Source organism: Diadema antillarum, unplaced genomic scaffold (assembly GCF_040938485.1).
Source record: "Diadema antillarum isolate AM-2024a unplaced genomic scaffold, OU_Dant_1.0 scf00000049, whole genome shotgun sequence".
NCBI classification, from domain to species: domain Eukaryota; kingdom Metazoa; phylum Echinodermata; class Echinoidea; order Diadematoida; family Diadematidae; genus Diadema; species Diadema antillarum.
In genome coordinates this window covers 97,132-113,673 of record NW_027270938.1, presented here as the reverse complement: position 1 = coordinate 113,673, position 16,542 = coordinate 97,132, and the positions used below count along the sequence as shown (strand labels likewise).

Below are 16,542 nucleotides of genomic sequence, written 5' to 3'. Positions count from 1 at the left end.
TAAGTTTCAATCGTTGCCTGGCAGCAACCAGACACATAAAATCTCACTCGCTGTTGGCAAGCTACAGATATGAAAAGGTCCCATGAGCAAATTTTGTAGACAGTAGCTAATACGTCCAGAGTACGTAGTCACACCATACATTTTTGATAGTGATCCTCTTGTGTAAATCTACCTGGTTTCTTCCAAAATATGTCTGTTTGTTTGATTGGTGTGAGCAAATAATGATTCATATTGCACACTTTCAGATGGTGGGACTCAAGCTTTATTTCCTCATTACACATTTTCCTGTTAATCATACGAATTCTATCTAGTTGTTACGGTGCATGGTACTTGTCAGAGCAAAGCAAGTATCTTATTGCGTAATTGCTCTCTGTTTTGTTTTGTTTTTCAAAGCTTTCAAGGCAGAAACCGATACAAACCAGCTGCAACCTGCTCTTATAACAGTATTTTTCCCTTATGAGGTGGCTGTGGCAATGTCATTGGGTAATAAGATAGGATGTTGAAAAGAAACCCACCACCAACATGTGTAGATGTCATGTGTAATGTGTGGTACTGTAGCTTCCTCTGCACTGTCTTCCTGGAAGTCATGGTCAATCATACCAGTAGTTTCAGGGACTCTTGGTGATTGCAAAGGTCTTTATGACTGCATACACAAAAGTGGTTTGTATTGCTTCCAAGTTCATTTTCATTTATATCATTCTCTAAAATCCCTGAAATTACATTTCCCTTGTGGGAGAGGGAAACTATTACGAATATGTTTGTGTAGGTTTAGAGAATGTATTTTATTTGTTTTGAAATGATGTGTACCATCTGTTCGTTTGTTTTTCCCTAGGGTCCAGCTGTTTTCTTGTCATTAGCTGTGCAGCAACATGCACTGCGCATTTTGCTGAACAAGGGCTTCACACCCCTCTACACACCATACTTCATGCGCAAGGATGTCATGCAGGAGGTTGCTCAGCTTAGCCAGTTTGATGAAGAGCTTTACAAGGTACCAATCAACTCCCAGTGGGCTGTAACTTTATTTCAGCTTTGCTGTGTATTACCAATGTTTTGTGAGTGTCACAGTTGCCTCAGATAAATGTAATTTGCACTTATGATCTCTTGAAAGAATTTCAAGAAACAGAGCTTTTTACAAACTTTTAATGATAAGATTTTGCAAAGTTGTGAACACTTAGAACATATTTACAATATTGTAAACTTTCAGTAATTGATAGATGACATAGACCAGAATTGTTGATGTGTTACATGACTCTTTTTGTTATTCAACATTGATAATACAAGTATTTAATGGGAAAAAATTTAAAATCATGTACAGTCAAAAATATAGATTTCTTTGAGATGAGATATACTGATTGCATTATGCTGTGAGTTGTAAAGAGATGTTCTTGTATTCAGATTTATACTGCCGTATGTGTTTCATCATTCAAAAAGGTGTGAACAGTCCAATTTTGAAACTGTCACAAGCGTGCCAAATATGTGGAGATTTGATTGTCGCCAGTCAACTGATGATTACAGGCAGTCAGAGTAAGGCATCATGAACTTTGTGTTCAGTGAGTACACATCATATACCAGCCACAAGATGGATGTGTCTATACTAGATGATACTTGGGGATGGTACCATGTGCCATGTCTTCAGTAAGAACATATCATATACCAGCTACGGGGTGGATGTGTGTATACAAGGCGATACTTGGGGATGGTACCATGTGCTGTGTATTCAATAAGAACATATCAAATAGCAGCTACAGGGTGGAGGTGTCTATACTAAGTGATACTCGAGGATGATCACTGACTGTATGTGCCATGTTTTCTAGGTGTTAGGTAAAGGCAGCGAGAAGGCGGACGAGAACACAGTAGAAGAGAAGTACCTCATCGCCACCTCTGAGCAGCCCATTGCAGCCTTCCATAGAAATGAGTGGATGTCCCCCTCCGACCTGCCCAAGAAGTATGCTGGCTTCTCTACATGCTTCAGACAAGAGGTCGGCTCACATGGGCGTGATACTAGAGGCATCTTCAGGGTCCATCAGTTTGAGAAGGTAACCAGGTCTTCACTTTATTTTTGTTTATAAAGTACTGTGTCATTATTTATTTGTTTGTTGTTTTTTTTTTTACTATGAGCCAATCTTCAGTATTATGTTTATGCTGAATCTAGACAGTGTCAAGACTAAAAGTGGAAACTGTCAATTGGACTGAACAGTGCAGAAATTGTTTGCATCTTCAGTACGACTAGACTTTGTCAAGGCTGATTATCTTCAGCCACCTCCCTAAATGGAACTTTCAACTAAATACCAAAGTAATATTACGAGCCGCAGAGTCTATAGGTGACTGGACCTATCTATAAGTGAGGTGATGATTTGAATTGGTGCACATGATGAGTCACCTCAACAACTAATATGTGACGGCTGTTACTCTTGTAGCTGTAGGTTTCTTGTTGGTACTGAAATATGCCCAGTAGATCTCTGCATGATTTTCTAGGACAGGATGTTCAAATTCAGTATATGTGTTTGTGGGAAAAAAAAAATCCTCTGGTGTCATGACTTATTTTAATACTAGTGAATACTAGTGAATACAATTACGATGAAGCCACGTTATAACAGTAGTTCCTCTTCTTCTTCTTCCTCTTCTTCTTCTTCTTCTTCTTCTTCTTCTTCTTCTTCTTCTTCTTTACTATCTCCTTCCAGCTTTTTTCATTATGACTGTGGGATTGCTGACATAGACATGAATGTTCTCTACATCTCTCCATCCACCTTCTTTTCCTTCCCTTCCTTCAAGGGCTGTCAAGGCACCTTCTTTGTGGTCTCCCTCTCCCATTTTCTTGAAACCTTTTTAAATATTCCCTCTCCTTTTTTTTTTATAGTCCAAACTACCACAGTGTTATTTGTCTGCATCTTTCTCTCCAAACAGGACCACGACTTTCCCAAAAGTTCTTGTTCTTCACACTGTAGGCTTAGCATCCAGGTGCACATTTTCATGTCTGCCATATTCGGCTTAGACTTTTGCACTTTGCTGAAAAAAAAAAATAGTCTCCATACCACAAAACTGCCCATTCAGTTACTGCCTTCTGAGTCTTTCTGTGTACTTATTATTATTTATTTTTGTGTGAAACTCCCTTTCCATCAAGAATCATTACTCATTTCCACTTACCCCAAATTAATTACAATCGTCTGCAGTGTCGCAGTTCTGTGAATAAGATATGTTAGGATACGTTGTTTTTGTGCCTCTGCCACAAAGTGTCGCCGCAGGCATTATGTTTTCGGGTTGTCCGTCCGTCCGTCCGTAATCAATTTTGTGGACAGCGTATCTAAAAAACTGTTAGAGGTATCCTAATGAAACTTGGCATGTATATGTATGAGTGGGCAAAGTTGTGCCTATCAACTTTTGGGCACACATGCTCAAGGTCAAAGGTCAAAAGGTCAAGGTCAAATGCTCAAAATTTTGCTATTTCCCCTATATCTATGCAATGCCTGGAGGTATTTTCTTGAAACTTGGTGTATACATGAACTACCAAATAAAGATTCCCCAGAGAGAGCTTTGGATCATGAGGTCAAAGGTCAAGTGAAAATATTAAAATTTCACTTTTTTCTCCTTATCTCACAAATATTTCAAGTTATCTTCATGGAACTTAGTATATATGCATGTACTGACTTTCAGTGATCATGTAGGGAATTTAGGGGTCATGGGTCAAAGGTCAAGGTCAACTCATCAAAATGTCATTATTTCTCTCTAAACTCTAGATTCTCTTGGAAGTTTCTTGCCAAAAGGTCAAAGGTCAAGTGAAAGTGCTAAATTTTACTTCTTCTTTAAACTTATAAAAGGGTCAAAGGTTGGGTACAAATCCCCAAATCCCCAAATACCTCCACTCTTTGACAGTACAGCGTGTCCCAGAAAAAACGAAACCGGGTTTCCATGCAACTTTTTACTATCGTAATCATACATTTTCTCTATGAGATATACATCAATGGAAAGATAAACTCATTGTTCATACATGACTGAGTTACAACAATGAAAAGTGGTGCTATCAAATTTTCATTTGCACGCGCAAATGGTGACTTTAAATGAATTTTTCAGACTTATAACGTTACGTTTTCGAAAAACAAAGTTCTTAACCCAAATATTCATATTTTCTTCTTTCATATGAGACCTTACGCGTCAAATATGAATAACGCATGCTTGAGAAAAATCTGTGGGAAAGCATGCTTCATTTCTGCCAATTCTACGGATAGTCGAAGAAAACAAGCATTCAGCTCTCCTGACATAGCATTAGACAATGGGCTCATCTGCACCATTGAATTCACACAAAACAACCGCAGTGCTACAGTAAATGTTGTGGGGGGGGTATTTACAGAGGATGCTGTATGAGACGGACAGCCCTTTGTTGTCATTTATTTAGAATAAGCTATGAGACATAACCAATAATTGAAGACTAATATCGTGAGTATTCTCAGGCTGCACGCAGTCCAGTGGCTACGGGAAATCGTACAACAATGATACACATTTTGATGATTTTTATACCTCAAACTGATTTCACTGCTTTCATTCCTCTCTACATTTCCCTCACGCGTGGTTAGTCCATCGTAAGTGACAGGGTTTTGAAGTTTTTGAAGGGGGTGACGAAGCAGGAAGAGAGGGTACATCACTTTATTTATCACTGAACTTGCGCTTCTAACATTTCAAAGGTGCAACTGCAGGGCAAAAAGTTGTCTTTTTTTGGGGGGGGGGGAGGCTCGGAAGGTTTTTTTTTTTTCGGTTCGTTACTCCCACCCTACCTTCCCAGACATTCCGCTGATGAACACCCTTTGCTCTGTAGTTAGCTGCATCGTCAGGCAAGCTCATGATCACGTGCTGATTTAGGACCCTATTCACAACCGAATCGTCTGTAACATTCCCTTTTACCCCCTCCCTTCATGTTTGTGGAAATTCATTGAAGCATGAAGGCCATTGTTAGCTGCCAAGTCGGGCAGGAGTCGGGAAAGCTAACTGCTCCTTTTTTACTATCTATCTCTCTCGGTAAAATGTAAGGATATTTTCAAATTAAGTTTTTTCGAGCAGGCGTTGATCATTTTTTACGAATGGGATATCATATGAAAGGAAAAAGAATGGATATTAAAGCTATGATTCTATCTTTTGCAAAAGATTGCTGGAAAAGTCTGAAAAATTCATTCAAAGTTGCCATTTGCTCGTGCAAATGAAATTTTAGTAGCACCACTGTCTATTGTTCTAACTCAGTCATGCATGAATTATGAACAACATGTTGTGCATCGAATGAAAGAAGAGAAGTGTATCTTTCAATCCATGTACAACTCATAAAGCAAATATGTGATTATGATCGCAAAGAATTGCAATGAAACTCAGTTTCTTTTTTTCTGGGACACGCTGTATAGCCATTCATCCAAATAAACCTAATTCAAGGAAAGTGAACACTCAATGCATTTGTGACAAACCTGTCATTTAAATATTTTGCCAGTTATGTGAAACTGTCATCACACATTGTCAAGACATTGTGCGATAGACCCATTCGGAGAACCATGCATTATGGTGGAGGCATACCAGTCGCTTAGTCGTTATTTATCTTCACTTTTATTGTGTTGTCACTCTGCTTTGTCTTGGCTTTGTACACACAGATAGAGCAGTTTTGCTTCACCTCACCCCATGACAACATATCATGGGAGATGTTTGATGAAATGATCGGCAATGCTGAAGAGTTCTGCAAGTCTCTGAGCATCCCATACAGGATAGTGGGTATTGTGTCAGGTATGTGGTCATCATCACCTAATTTCGGGTATTCATGTTTAATGAGATCAATTTGTTTGATGCACTGTCTTAACATCGTGTTGAAAGTAAGGTGTTAATTTGTGCAATAAATGAGAATTTTACCTGTATAAAGGTGAAACTGAAATTGGAGCAACTTTGTAGCAAAGCCTTGATCAGAACTGGACACATTCTAATGGTGTTCCTACAATTTGAAGTTTTGCAAATTGCCTAATATTGCGCCCACTTGGGACCTCAAAATTATCATCTTGATCATTTGTCTTTGACATTTTTTATGTAAGCACCATTACTTCTCCCACACACAAATAGAATAATAATAAGTTTGGTGTCGTGCATTTGTAGAGATCAAAGTCTCCACGTGGAGTTGCTTGGACTATCATGGCATATCCATGCCGAGAGTGTTATCAGACAGGGAAATTGATTCATATAGACTAGCAAGGGTATTCATGATGTTATTAAATGCTTAGATATTAGATGAGCTCACATTTCAGTAATGCTGAAGTTATCAGGAAATCCTTTATTACCCAAGCAAGAGTTTAAAGAAATGGAAACCTAGCAGTGTTTGCACATGTAGGATTATGAGGTGCTGGTTATGGGGAAATTGAATAACTCTAATGGGTCAGGAGTACTTCAGGGAATTGATCACGTAATCAGATATATTATTTATCACCACACACCCTGTCACAGAAGCACCCTGATAAAGCCATGGAATGCATGTATTCAGTTTATCTAGCTTCCATGTATTTGAATACTCCAGACCAAGCTCTTCCCAGTGACAAATGCTTTGTTTAATGCTTTCCTAAAAAAATAATCTACCACAGAAAAGGTTGTGGTCACATATTTCAAAACATTTCTGTCGGTGTCCAGCTAAAACTTTTGTTCTTTTTTTTTTTTTTTGATAGGTGACATTAGTGTCTCAGTGCCTCTAAAAGTCATCATGGATCTCTCAATGGTGAAACACAAGGCTGTATAGTGAAACATGCACCAGATACCACTGAACTATGCAAAAGTTATTCTGTGATCCTAGTGCTTTTTAGTGCTATATGTCGAAAGTTTCTTGTGTCTTGATGGAAACAAGATCTGATTAATGGTCAACAAATCCTGGTTCCTTTTATCAGTAAATGGTGCAATGTGGACACTCATGGCATCATGCAAGTGCTACATTATCAAAATAGTAGCAGTTAGATACTGTTGTCAACAAGTGACAAATGACTTGAAAGTAGGAAGAGAATGTACAAATCTTTGCTTTGTTTTACCTTTTGATTTTCTGTATTAGTGTAGTACTTTATGCCATTGAAGTTTTTATACCCAACAGCTTTATATCAGACATGGTTTCCTTGTATTGTAAGTCCCCACTGTATTTACTGTATCCCATTTATGTTCTTAGTGGCTGCCCTGTGTCATATCTTCAATCGTTAAAAAAAATAAATAATTCCCCCGTATTTCTCTGCAGGGGCTCTAAACAATGCAGCAGCCAAGAAGTTAGACCTGGAGGCCTGGTTCCCTGGCTCAGGTGCCTTCCGTGAACTGGTCTCCTGCTCAAACTGCACCGACTACCAGGCCAGACGACTCCTCATTCGCTATGGGCAGACCAAGAAGATGAATACCAGTGTAAGCAAAGCCAATCACATCATATGAATGCACCCCACCGTTAAGGGTTCATACTGCTGTTGTACAGTATGTCCCAAAAAAAATAAATTACAACGGGGCCCTCCACAATGATATCTTTAAAGATAGTGAATCAATCTAAATTTAAATTCAGGGTATGAAACTGTAACTCATTGCCCACCTCTTACAGAAAACCCCATTCGATTTGCTTCAGTGGTCAAGTCCAAATTCTGTCTATTATTCACACACAAGAGCATTGAATTGCTAAAATGGGAAGAATCAGACTCATGACATGCTTTACAACAATCCACATTTCTCTGTGACCGCTTAACCAAATTGAATGGAGTTTTCTGCAAAATAGAGCTAAGATGTTATATTTCAAAACCCTGAAGTAGCATTTAAAAGAATTAATCATATTGAGTGTTATCAATGCGAAAATTTGACATACTGCAGTAAGTCGACCCAAAAATTGCAATTAGATTTTCGAATTGATAGCACCCAATGTATTATGATCGACCTGTCTAAGTGCTACTTCAGGGTCTTAAGATATAACATCTTAGCTCTATTTTGCAGAAAACTCCATTCAATTTGGTGAAGCAGTCACAGAGAAATGTGGATTGTTGTAAAGCATGTCATGAGTCTGATTCTTCCAATTTTAGTAATTCAATGCTCTTGTGTGTGAATAATAGACAGAATTTGGACGGAAGAGATTCCCGACATCCTCTACAAATGTCCTCATTTCTCCTTGACCACTGAAGCAAATCGAATGGGGCTTTCTGTAAGATGTGGGCAATGAGTTATAGTTTCATAACCTGAATTTGTATTTAGATTGATTCGCTATTTTTATGCCTCCGCAACGAAGTGGCCGGAGACATTATGTTTTCGGGTCGTCCGTCCGTCCGTCCGTCCGTCCGTCCGTCTGTCCGTCCGTCCGTCCGTCCGTCCGTCCGTCCGTCCGTCCGTCCGTCCGTCCGTCCGTACGTCCGTCCGTCCCGTTTTGTTTTTGTCGATATCTCAAGAACCATGTGGTGGTTTTACATCAAACTTGGTATGAGGGTATATCCTTGGGGGATAATACTTTATGTGGATTTTAGGGTCACAGGGTCAAAGGTCAAAGGTCACAGGTTATTTTGTGAAGAAAAAAAATTGAAATTTCATGTTTTTCTCCATATCTCGCAAATGGTTCAAGGTATCTTCATGGAACTTAGTATATATGCTTGTACCGATGGGCAGTGATTATCTAGGGAAGTTGGGGGTCATGGGTCAAAGGTCAGGGGGTCAAAGGTCAAGGTCAACTCCTCAAAATATCACTACTTTCCTTAAAATGCAATATGCCTGAAGGTTTTTTTTTTAAACTTGATGTATGGCATGTATTACCCAATATATATTTTTGGGGAAGTTTCTTGCCAAAAGGTCAAAGGTCAAAAGGTAAAAGGTCAAGTGAAAGTGCTAAATTGCACTTTTTCCTCCATATCTCGAAAGTAACTCAAGGTATCATCATGAAACTTACATATTTATGCATGTTCAACCTAACAGTGATTTTCTTTGGAACTGTGAGGTCAAAGGTCAAAGGCCAGGTTTAGATAATGCTATTTTCCCATTTGATACTGAAATTATACTTTTTCTCAATACCTTGAAAATTACTCAATGCATAAACTTATAAAAGGGTCAAAAGTCAAGTAAAAATTATCAGTTCCCCAAATACCTGCACTCTGACATTTTAATCATTCATCCAATTGAACCTAGTTCTAGGAAAGTGAACATTCAGCACATTTGTGGCAAACCTGTCATTTTAATATTTTGCCAATTGTGTGAAACTGTCATCACACATTGTCAAGACATTGTACTATAGACCTATTAGGAGAACCATGCATTATGGCGGAGGCATATCAGTAGCCGTAGCGATATATCTAGTTGTCCCCGCCGAATGAGTTCGAGCAGGGGACTATGAAACGGGCTCCGTACGTGTGTGTGTCCGTGTGTCCGTCCGTTCGTCTGTCTGTCCGTCCGTCTGTCTGTGCGTCCGTGTGTGATCAAAATGTTCAATTTGCTACTTCTCTGTCATTTATGAGCCAATTTTGATTCTGTTTGCTTTATATGATAGCACTACATGGGAGCTTTGAAACTTCTACACAGAATTTCAGTTGTGACCTTTGACCTTGACCTTTGACCTATATTGTACATTTTGCTTCAAAATGCTACTCCTTCGCCATTTCTAACCCGATTTCGATTCCGTTTGCTTTATGTGATGGCACTAGGTGAGGGCTTCAAAACTTCTACACAGAATTTTGACCTTTGACTTCTTTGACCTTTGACCTTGATTTTTGACCTGCATTGTACATTTTGCTACAAAATGCTACTCCTTCGCCATTTCTAACCCGATTTCGATTCCGTTTGCTTTATGTGATGGCACTACAGTCTGTAGGTGAGGGCTTCAAAACTTCTACACAGAATTTTGACCCTTGACTTCTTTGACCTTTGACCTTGATTTTTGACCTATATTGTACATTGGCTACAAAATGCTCCTCCTTTGCCATTTCTAACCCGATTTCGATTCCGTTTTCTTTATGTGATGGCACTAGGTGAGGGCTTCAAAACTTCTACACAGAATTTTGACCTTTGACTTCTTTGACCTTTGACCTTGATTTTTGACCTATATTGTACATTGGCTACAAAATGCTACTCCTTTGCCATTTCTAACCCGATTTCGATTCTGTTTGCTTTTTGTGATGGCACTAGGTGAGGGCTTCAAGACTTCTACACAGAATTTTGACCTTTGACTTCTTTGACCTTTGACCTTGATATTTTACCGATATTGTACATTTTGCTACTAAATGCTACTTCCGGCGGGGACATATTTTACGCACCGCGTAATTTCTACTTTTCCTTGTTAAAGATATCATTGCGGAGGGCCCCGTTGTAATTTTTTTGGAGACATACGATATGTCTTATCCTTAGCTTTCTGTCACCTCAAGAAACTCGTTTTTGATGGATTGCTCTGATTCCACACATGACGAAATTCAGTCACAGTTACAGTTATGAAAAATGTATAATTTGTCCACTAAATCAGGTGTGACAGCTTCATGCTCTTTACATATTTTTTTAAAGAGAAAAAAGTAGTTTAATATTGTTTCATTTCATTATGTGTTGCTGGAAAAGCGAATGCTATCCTTCATTTGTGACATGTCTATTGTGCAGCTACTAAAGTCAGTATCAGAACAATCTAACGTGCAGCATTTCTATTACTTTGCTTATTTCAATACTGTTCTGGGAGAACACTGGATTTGACCCTTGCTGGTGAATAATCCCAGTCAGACCAAAAGTGCTGTACATAAACTTACGGCTTATTACTTATTCAGCAAGAAAATTGTCTTGTGTTTGATGATGATATTGACCTCTATTGTTATTTGTTTTATCATGATCATGTTTATTTTTTATTAGGGGGGGGGGAGGAGTTGGTTTGTATGTTGTATGGGGGGGGGGGGGGGGTTCTAGTAAATAGACTAAACCTTGTTTCATATATGGCATATTGATAATTGATATAGCCATTCCAACAAATGTGACGAAGAAAATGTCAAGTCGTAAAGTCGGTTACAAGTGCATATGAGATGATGCAGTGGTGAATATTCAGATTTTGTAAAATGTTTTTTCTGTTCTTGATCCTAGGCTGAATATGTTCATATGCTGAATGCTACAATGTGTGCCAGCACCCGAGTGATCTGCGCCATCTTGGAGAACAACCAGACAGAGGAAGGCATCGTCGTCCCTGAGGCTATCAGGATGTACATGCCTGAGTGTGAGTGACAGTACGGCTATTACAAATTAAAAGGCTGAGGTCTAAGTGGTACATGGAATTATGGATGAATAAGAATGGATGGATTGGTGTTTATATATACGTGTATTCGGTGTTACCATTTTGTTAGTATTGTCAGTGTAGACGTGTGCATGAATTATGTAATGGATTTATGCATGTGGTTTAAAAAAAAAAGATCTATCTGAGACATGATTGTAGAAGGATTATTAGGGGAAGTAGGAGATCTGCTATTTATGTCTTTTTAGAGTTTATGTTTGTCATGCATTATTTCATATGTAAGTTTACAGCAGAAGATTGAGACTTGTTTTGTAGATAGACCAGTCAGATGAGATTTGATTTGAAAAGGAAGAGAAAGTATGATGGCTGGTGTCTGAAAATATGGATGACTAGCTGTAGGAGAAGGTGTGGTGATGAGGTGGAGATTAATGAAACCATCACCTACTGTATATGCCATATACTTTGCAAATTTTGTGAGTTGGATGCTATTCGCAAATTTAACTACATGCAAATATATGAACTCTGAACCCGACATAAATGCCACATGCATGCATACATTTCTATGTTCAGCACCGTACTCGACAATCGTGAATTTAACTACTCGCAGAATTGTCCGGCAGTCCCGACATACAAAAAATTAGACTTGCTATTCAGTACATTCTTTATATGGCATACACAGTAACTTGGTGATCATTCCTGTATCTAGCACTCATTGCTGAAGGTTTGATCACGGTAGGGAATCTGAACTGGATTGACATGTCTTGATCATCTTCTGGTTCTCAACAGCATGCAGAGAACTGATCAAGTTCACCAAGGCAGCCCCAATAGATGAGCAGCAGACCAAGAAGGAGAAGAAGCAGAAGGAAGGAGGGAAGAAGAAGGCCAAAGGTGGCAAGGAGGCAGCTGATGGGGCCACACCCGAAGACAATGTCACCAAAGCAATGGCGGGTGTGAAAGTTGATTAATGTTGACTTCTCATGTCTTCTCACTCTTTCCAAGAAGAAAAATCACTCCCTCGTTGCAGATAGTTTTCCGTGTTGATAATCTATACTACCTTCAGTCTCATGTGGTGACGAATCATGCTTACTCACAAAAGTGAGGCAAAGTAAATTGGATAGACATCACCCAAGATAAATGTTATTGTTTATCATCTGTCACTGTGTTAAAGTTTTTCCCACAAGATTATTTGCCTTGATAACATCATTCGTTTTATAATAATCAAGATTAGAATCAAGTTTCAGATAGTAATTGGTGTTTTTATGTCAGCATACACATGTACAGAGAGGCTTAACTAGAAGTGGTGAGATCCACCTGGAGTGTGCTGTTAATATGAATTCAGTCCATCAGGTTCTTATGTTGGTTACTGTCTGAATGTAACCTGCATCTCTGATCTAGGTCAACTAGTGAGTGCTGGACTGACTGTGACAGCTGAATTATTTAGGTAAACTATTATTTTCTCAGTTGAACCTAGGAGCTCAAATCCAGATTATATCCCCAAAGTTAAACAATGCCATTTGTCCTCTTTGCCCAAAGTGCACCTGCATACTGTAAGTTTTGAGAACAAACACAATTTTGATAGATTTAGGTGGCTTTCTGCAGGGTTGTCACACCTCGGGCATTGCTCATGTTTTAATCCTAGTAACATCTATGTCTGTTTGAAGTTTGAATTATATTTACCTTCGAAAGCTTTCATGAGTTTTGCTTTTTCTTTCATTGCATTGTGTTGTTTCATATTTTTGTTGTCAAATTTTGTTCAAGAAACACAAAAGTTACAGACACCAAAAAGTGAAATGAAGTTAATAAGATATGTCATTATGTAAGGTTACATCAGCTGCATTACGTGATCATTCCTTCACAAATCTGTTGGATATTTGTAAAAAGACTACTGAGCTACATTTGCTTGCAACTGCACTTTTGAAGACAATTGATCACGAATTTGGGAACAATCTTGTTTAATACTATCTTTAGCAGGATGATGAAATATTGAATGAAATTTAGTATGATGATTTATGCAGGCTGTAGCAAACTTTCCAAATCTCTTCCCTGGCTTGCATGTCTTCATTGGATATCATTTAATCTTATTGGTGGTTTGCATTAGGAGATATAGAACACTTGAGTTTGTCAATTCTTCTTTATTCTGCTATCCTTCAGGAATCCGTAAAGGTGTCACAGGACCGTTCAGCTGTGACAATCAGTATAAAAGACTGCTCTTTGTATATGGCTATCCCATTTTGGAAATCAGTTTCATAGAAGTAAAACAAAGATGCTGTGGTTCATATCCAGGTTCTGGCTTTTCTGCGTCACTGTCAGGCCTCATTCTATTATGAGGATTTGTCATTAGGGTCTGTGTATTCAAGACTAGACAAATGTCATTCGTGTGTCAGTGACCTATCCTCCCGTGACTTAGGCATGCTAGATGTACCCTCATTTCAGAGGTTGCTATAAATCATCCATCATGTTTGATCCAAGTGTGCACATCACACTGACCAGTCCCATCTATCTTTCTGTGCCATCTGTATTTTACACTTCTTATCGTCTGCCATCTGTCATCACTACTGCTGCTTCTCTATCTTGAGGTGGGAGGCTGCTCTCTCTCTCATGTACTGATATAAGGTCAGTGCACTTGTGTGAAAGTGCCTTGTCTTCCCACCTGTGTTTCACCAGGCATAACCTGTGGTGTGAGAGAAACTGTCTCTTAGCAGTCTGCTTCTGTCTAAATCCCTTCTTTATCTTGCAGTAATACACAAGAAACACTCGTGATGGTGTGCCAGTCGTAGTCAAAGCAAGGTATAGCATGCTTTGTCAGTCCAGACCACTGCAGCTATGTAGATATTTGTTCTTTAAAAAAGTGAAATGGATGATTAGAAAAGTTCTTATGTAAGTTTGAATATGAAACACAAACAAGAACTTCTTGACAATGACATGGAAGCATGTTTCTGTGGGGTTAGGCAGGGTCAAAAATTAGTTCCATGTTCATCAACCTGTATGTTGTTACACACTTTAGTTTTTGATGTATGCATCCAATGTTCACACTTCATAGCCAAACTTTTTGTGAATGCTTCTGAGGTCTTAACTGGATGTATTTTCATGAACAGAACTTGCAGAAGTATCACACATCTTTGTTTTAGTTGTTTGCCTAGTGAATAGGGAGATACCCAAACGTGACCACACATGTGAATCCTGTACATTCCTGCTGATATTGCCAATACTATCAATGTCCCAACAGTCCATATTTAGAGCCAGTTGAAAAGAATTTTTCGAGTTGGAGTGGAGATTACAGAGTCATTCTTATGGAAGCATGCGTTCAATGCCAAGGGGAAAATGTAGAGTAGTATTTGCGACTCAAAAATTAGAAATAGAGCCATATCAATAGTAGCATATGAATGGTGTCTTTTACATTTCTGTTATAAAGACTGACAATTTTGTGTGTGTGTTTGTCCTTCATACTGAAAGCTGTTAATTGCTGCATTTATACTTGTAATTTCAGAAAGCATGCTAACTTGGACATGCGCATTATTAAAGTGGGATGAATGTGCAGTTTGTAGAAGGAATGTAAGACATTGTATTAATGTCTACACAAGGATCATTTGCTGTGATATGGAGAATAGAAATAAACAGTCACAACATTACTATGTTCCCGGGCACAGGCTGCCAAATATCTGCTTGATATTACAGACAGTTCAGTAACATTTTGGAGTACATGGATGAGTTTGTTACTGTTCTTACATTTACCTATAGAGAACACACTGGTGATTCCTAATAGAGGATGATATAAACTGTAGATTAGCACTGGGAAATTCTGTGAAGAAGATGCAAGATAGCATGTTGTAGGATATTTCTTGAATGCATTTTTTTTTTTTTTATACCATGCAATGCTACAGTTGATATTTATTGATAGCGAACACATGTGCTATTTAGATAGAGTGATGGCCAGGTACAAAATGGTAAGAACAATATTTAATTCTCTATGATACCATTATGTAAGTGGAGTGACATCATCATAGCTGCTGGTTAAATGCACTAGTGTGAAATGCCATGAGGTGCTTATGTTTGGAGAAGTCTTTTATTTGATTGGCTTGTGGTGGTGAAATCACCCTCATGGTTAAATTTTTGGTCAAACATGGCTTATTCACCAGTCCTGGATATAGCCCTGTAGTAAGCCACATGCAACCTTTTTTTTTCTTCTTTCTTTCTGTTTGTATCTTTGGTATAGGGCTTGAGAGGCTTTGAGTCTGTTTTCCATTTATCAGATTTATGCCTTTTAAGACTTTACACTGATCCATACATTAGTGGTGACCCAGTAGCTTAAGACCCGCATTGCCTAAATCAGGCACTGATCCAGGGAGTGGAAACAAACATATGTAACACACTCTGTTTCAAGCCATTAGATAATTATTCACAGCGCCAGAAGGGCTCTGGTGTGTGTCCCCAAACAAGCATGCTGAAACATGACTTAACTAGAATCTCAACGCACACTGATGTCTGCTTATTTGTTGGTTTTGCAAGTGCTAATGTTGTATCTTTGCCGTAGCTAACTCGTAGCCAGCATGACTTCACTTTCAGAATGTCTTTATGAGGATCATACAAGTAACAATTTAAACGTACTGTATATATGTTCTGTGCCCATGTGTTTGGTGCAATGGTCAATGACAGAAAATCATTATTTTAGAAGGTCACAGAGAAAGAACAGTGTATGACAAAACATTGTTTAAAGGGAATATACTTTTTAAGGTGTGATGAGTTTAATCTGTGTATATACACTTCCAGCATAGCCTTCAATATGTTTTGTCTTCTGGCTTGCCTCTGCTTGTAACTCATTTCCCCATCAATGGCTTCACTCTTTGTGAGGATTTTGTTTTTTCTTCTTTGGATAAACTATTGATAATCAGTGATGTGTGTCTATGTCAGCATGAAATATAAAACTGTAAAATTTTTCTTCATGTATCAATACAACATTTTGTCCCTATTGATCAACATAGATATCATAATGTGTACATTCACAGCAATGTACAATAAATTCATAAAAGAAACCAGGAGTATGAAGTCCTTTTGTTTGTGCAACATGCATTTGTCTTAATCTGAAGTCTTATTGTATCATAATTTACACCGACCTCCTCTCAGTTCAGTGAACTATCCAATATTACTCTGCTGTTTGTCGACTCTTTTTCATGTGCAACAGTTGGAAAGCAAATTTGCAAAGGGCAGAGAAGGAACTCTTAAATGAATTAAACAATGAAATACAAATACAATTTTGAAACGACAATGAAACTTTGCCTTTATGTGTGTATGGCCCTCTACAATTGTGATAAATCTTGAAAAAGCACTTGGCATTTTTCGTACTGAGATTTGTATTT

The 16,542-nt window shown here is 38.4% G+C and overlaps 1 protein-coding gene across 1 annotated transcript in view; it reads left to right on the top strand.

Annotated features, from left to right (window-relative positions):
- LOC139715514 (serine--tRNA ligase, cytoplasmic-like) overlaps positions 1-16,304 on the top strand; it is a 31,474-nt gene extending 15,170 nt beyond the window's left edge. Inside the window, exons 6-11 of the mRNA XM_071627083.1 lie at positions 833-988; positions 1,815-2,036; positions 5,622-5,751; positions 7,223-7,380; positions 11,044-11,173; positions 11,975-16,304. Coding sequence (XP_071483184.1) covers positions 833-988; positions 1,815-2,036; positions 5,622-5,751; positions 7,223-7,380; positions 11,044-11,173; positions 11,975-12,153 — 975 coding nt within the window. The 3' untranslated portion in view covers positions 12,154-16,304. The remainder of the gene's footprint in view (positions 1-832; positions 989-1,814; positions 2,037-5,621; positions 5,752-7,222; positions 7,381-11,043; positions 11,174-11,974) is intronic.
- Positions 16,305-16,542: the final 238 nt, after the last annotated feature.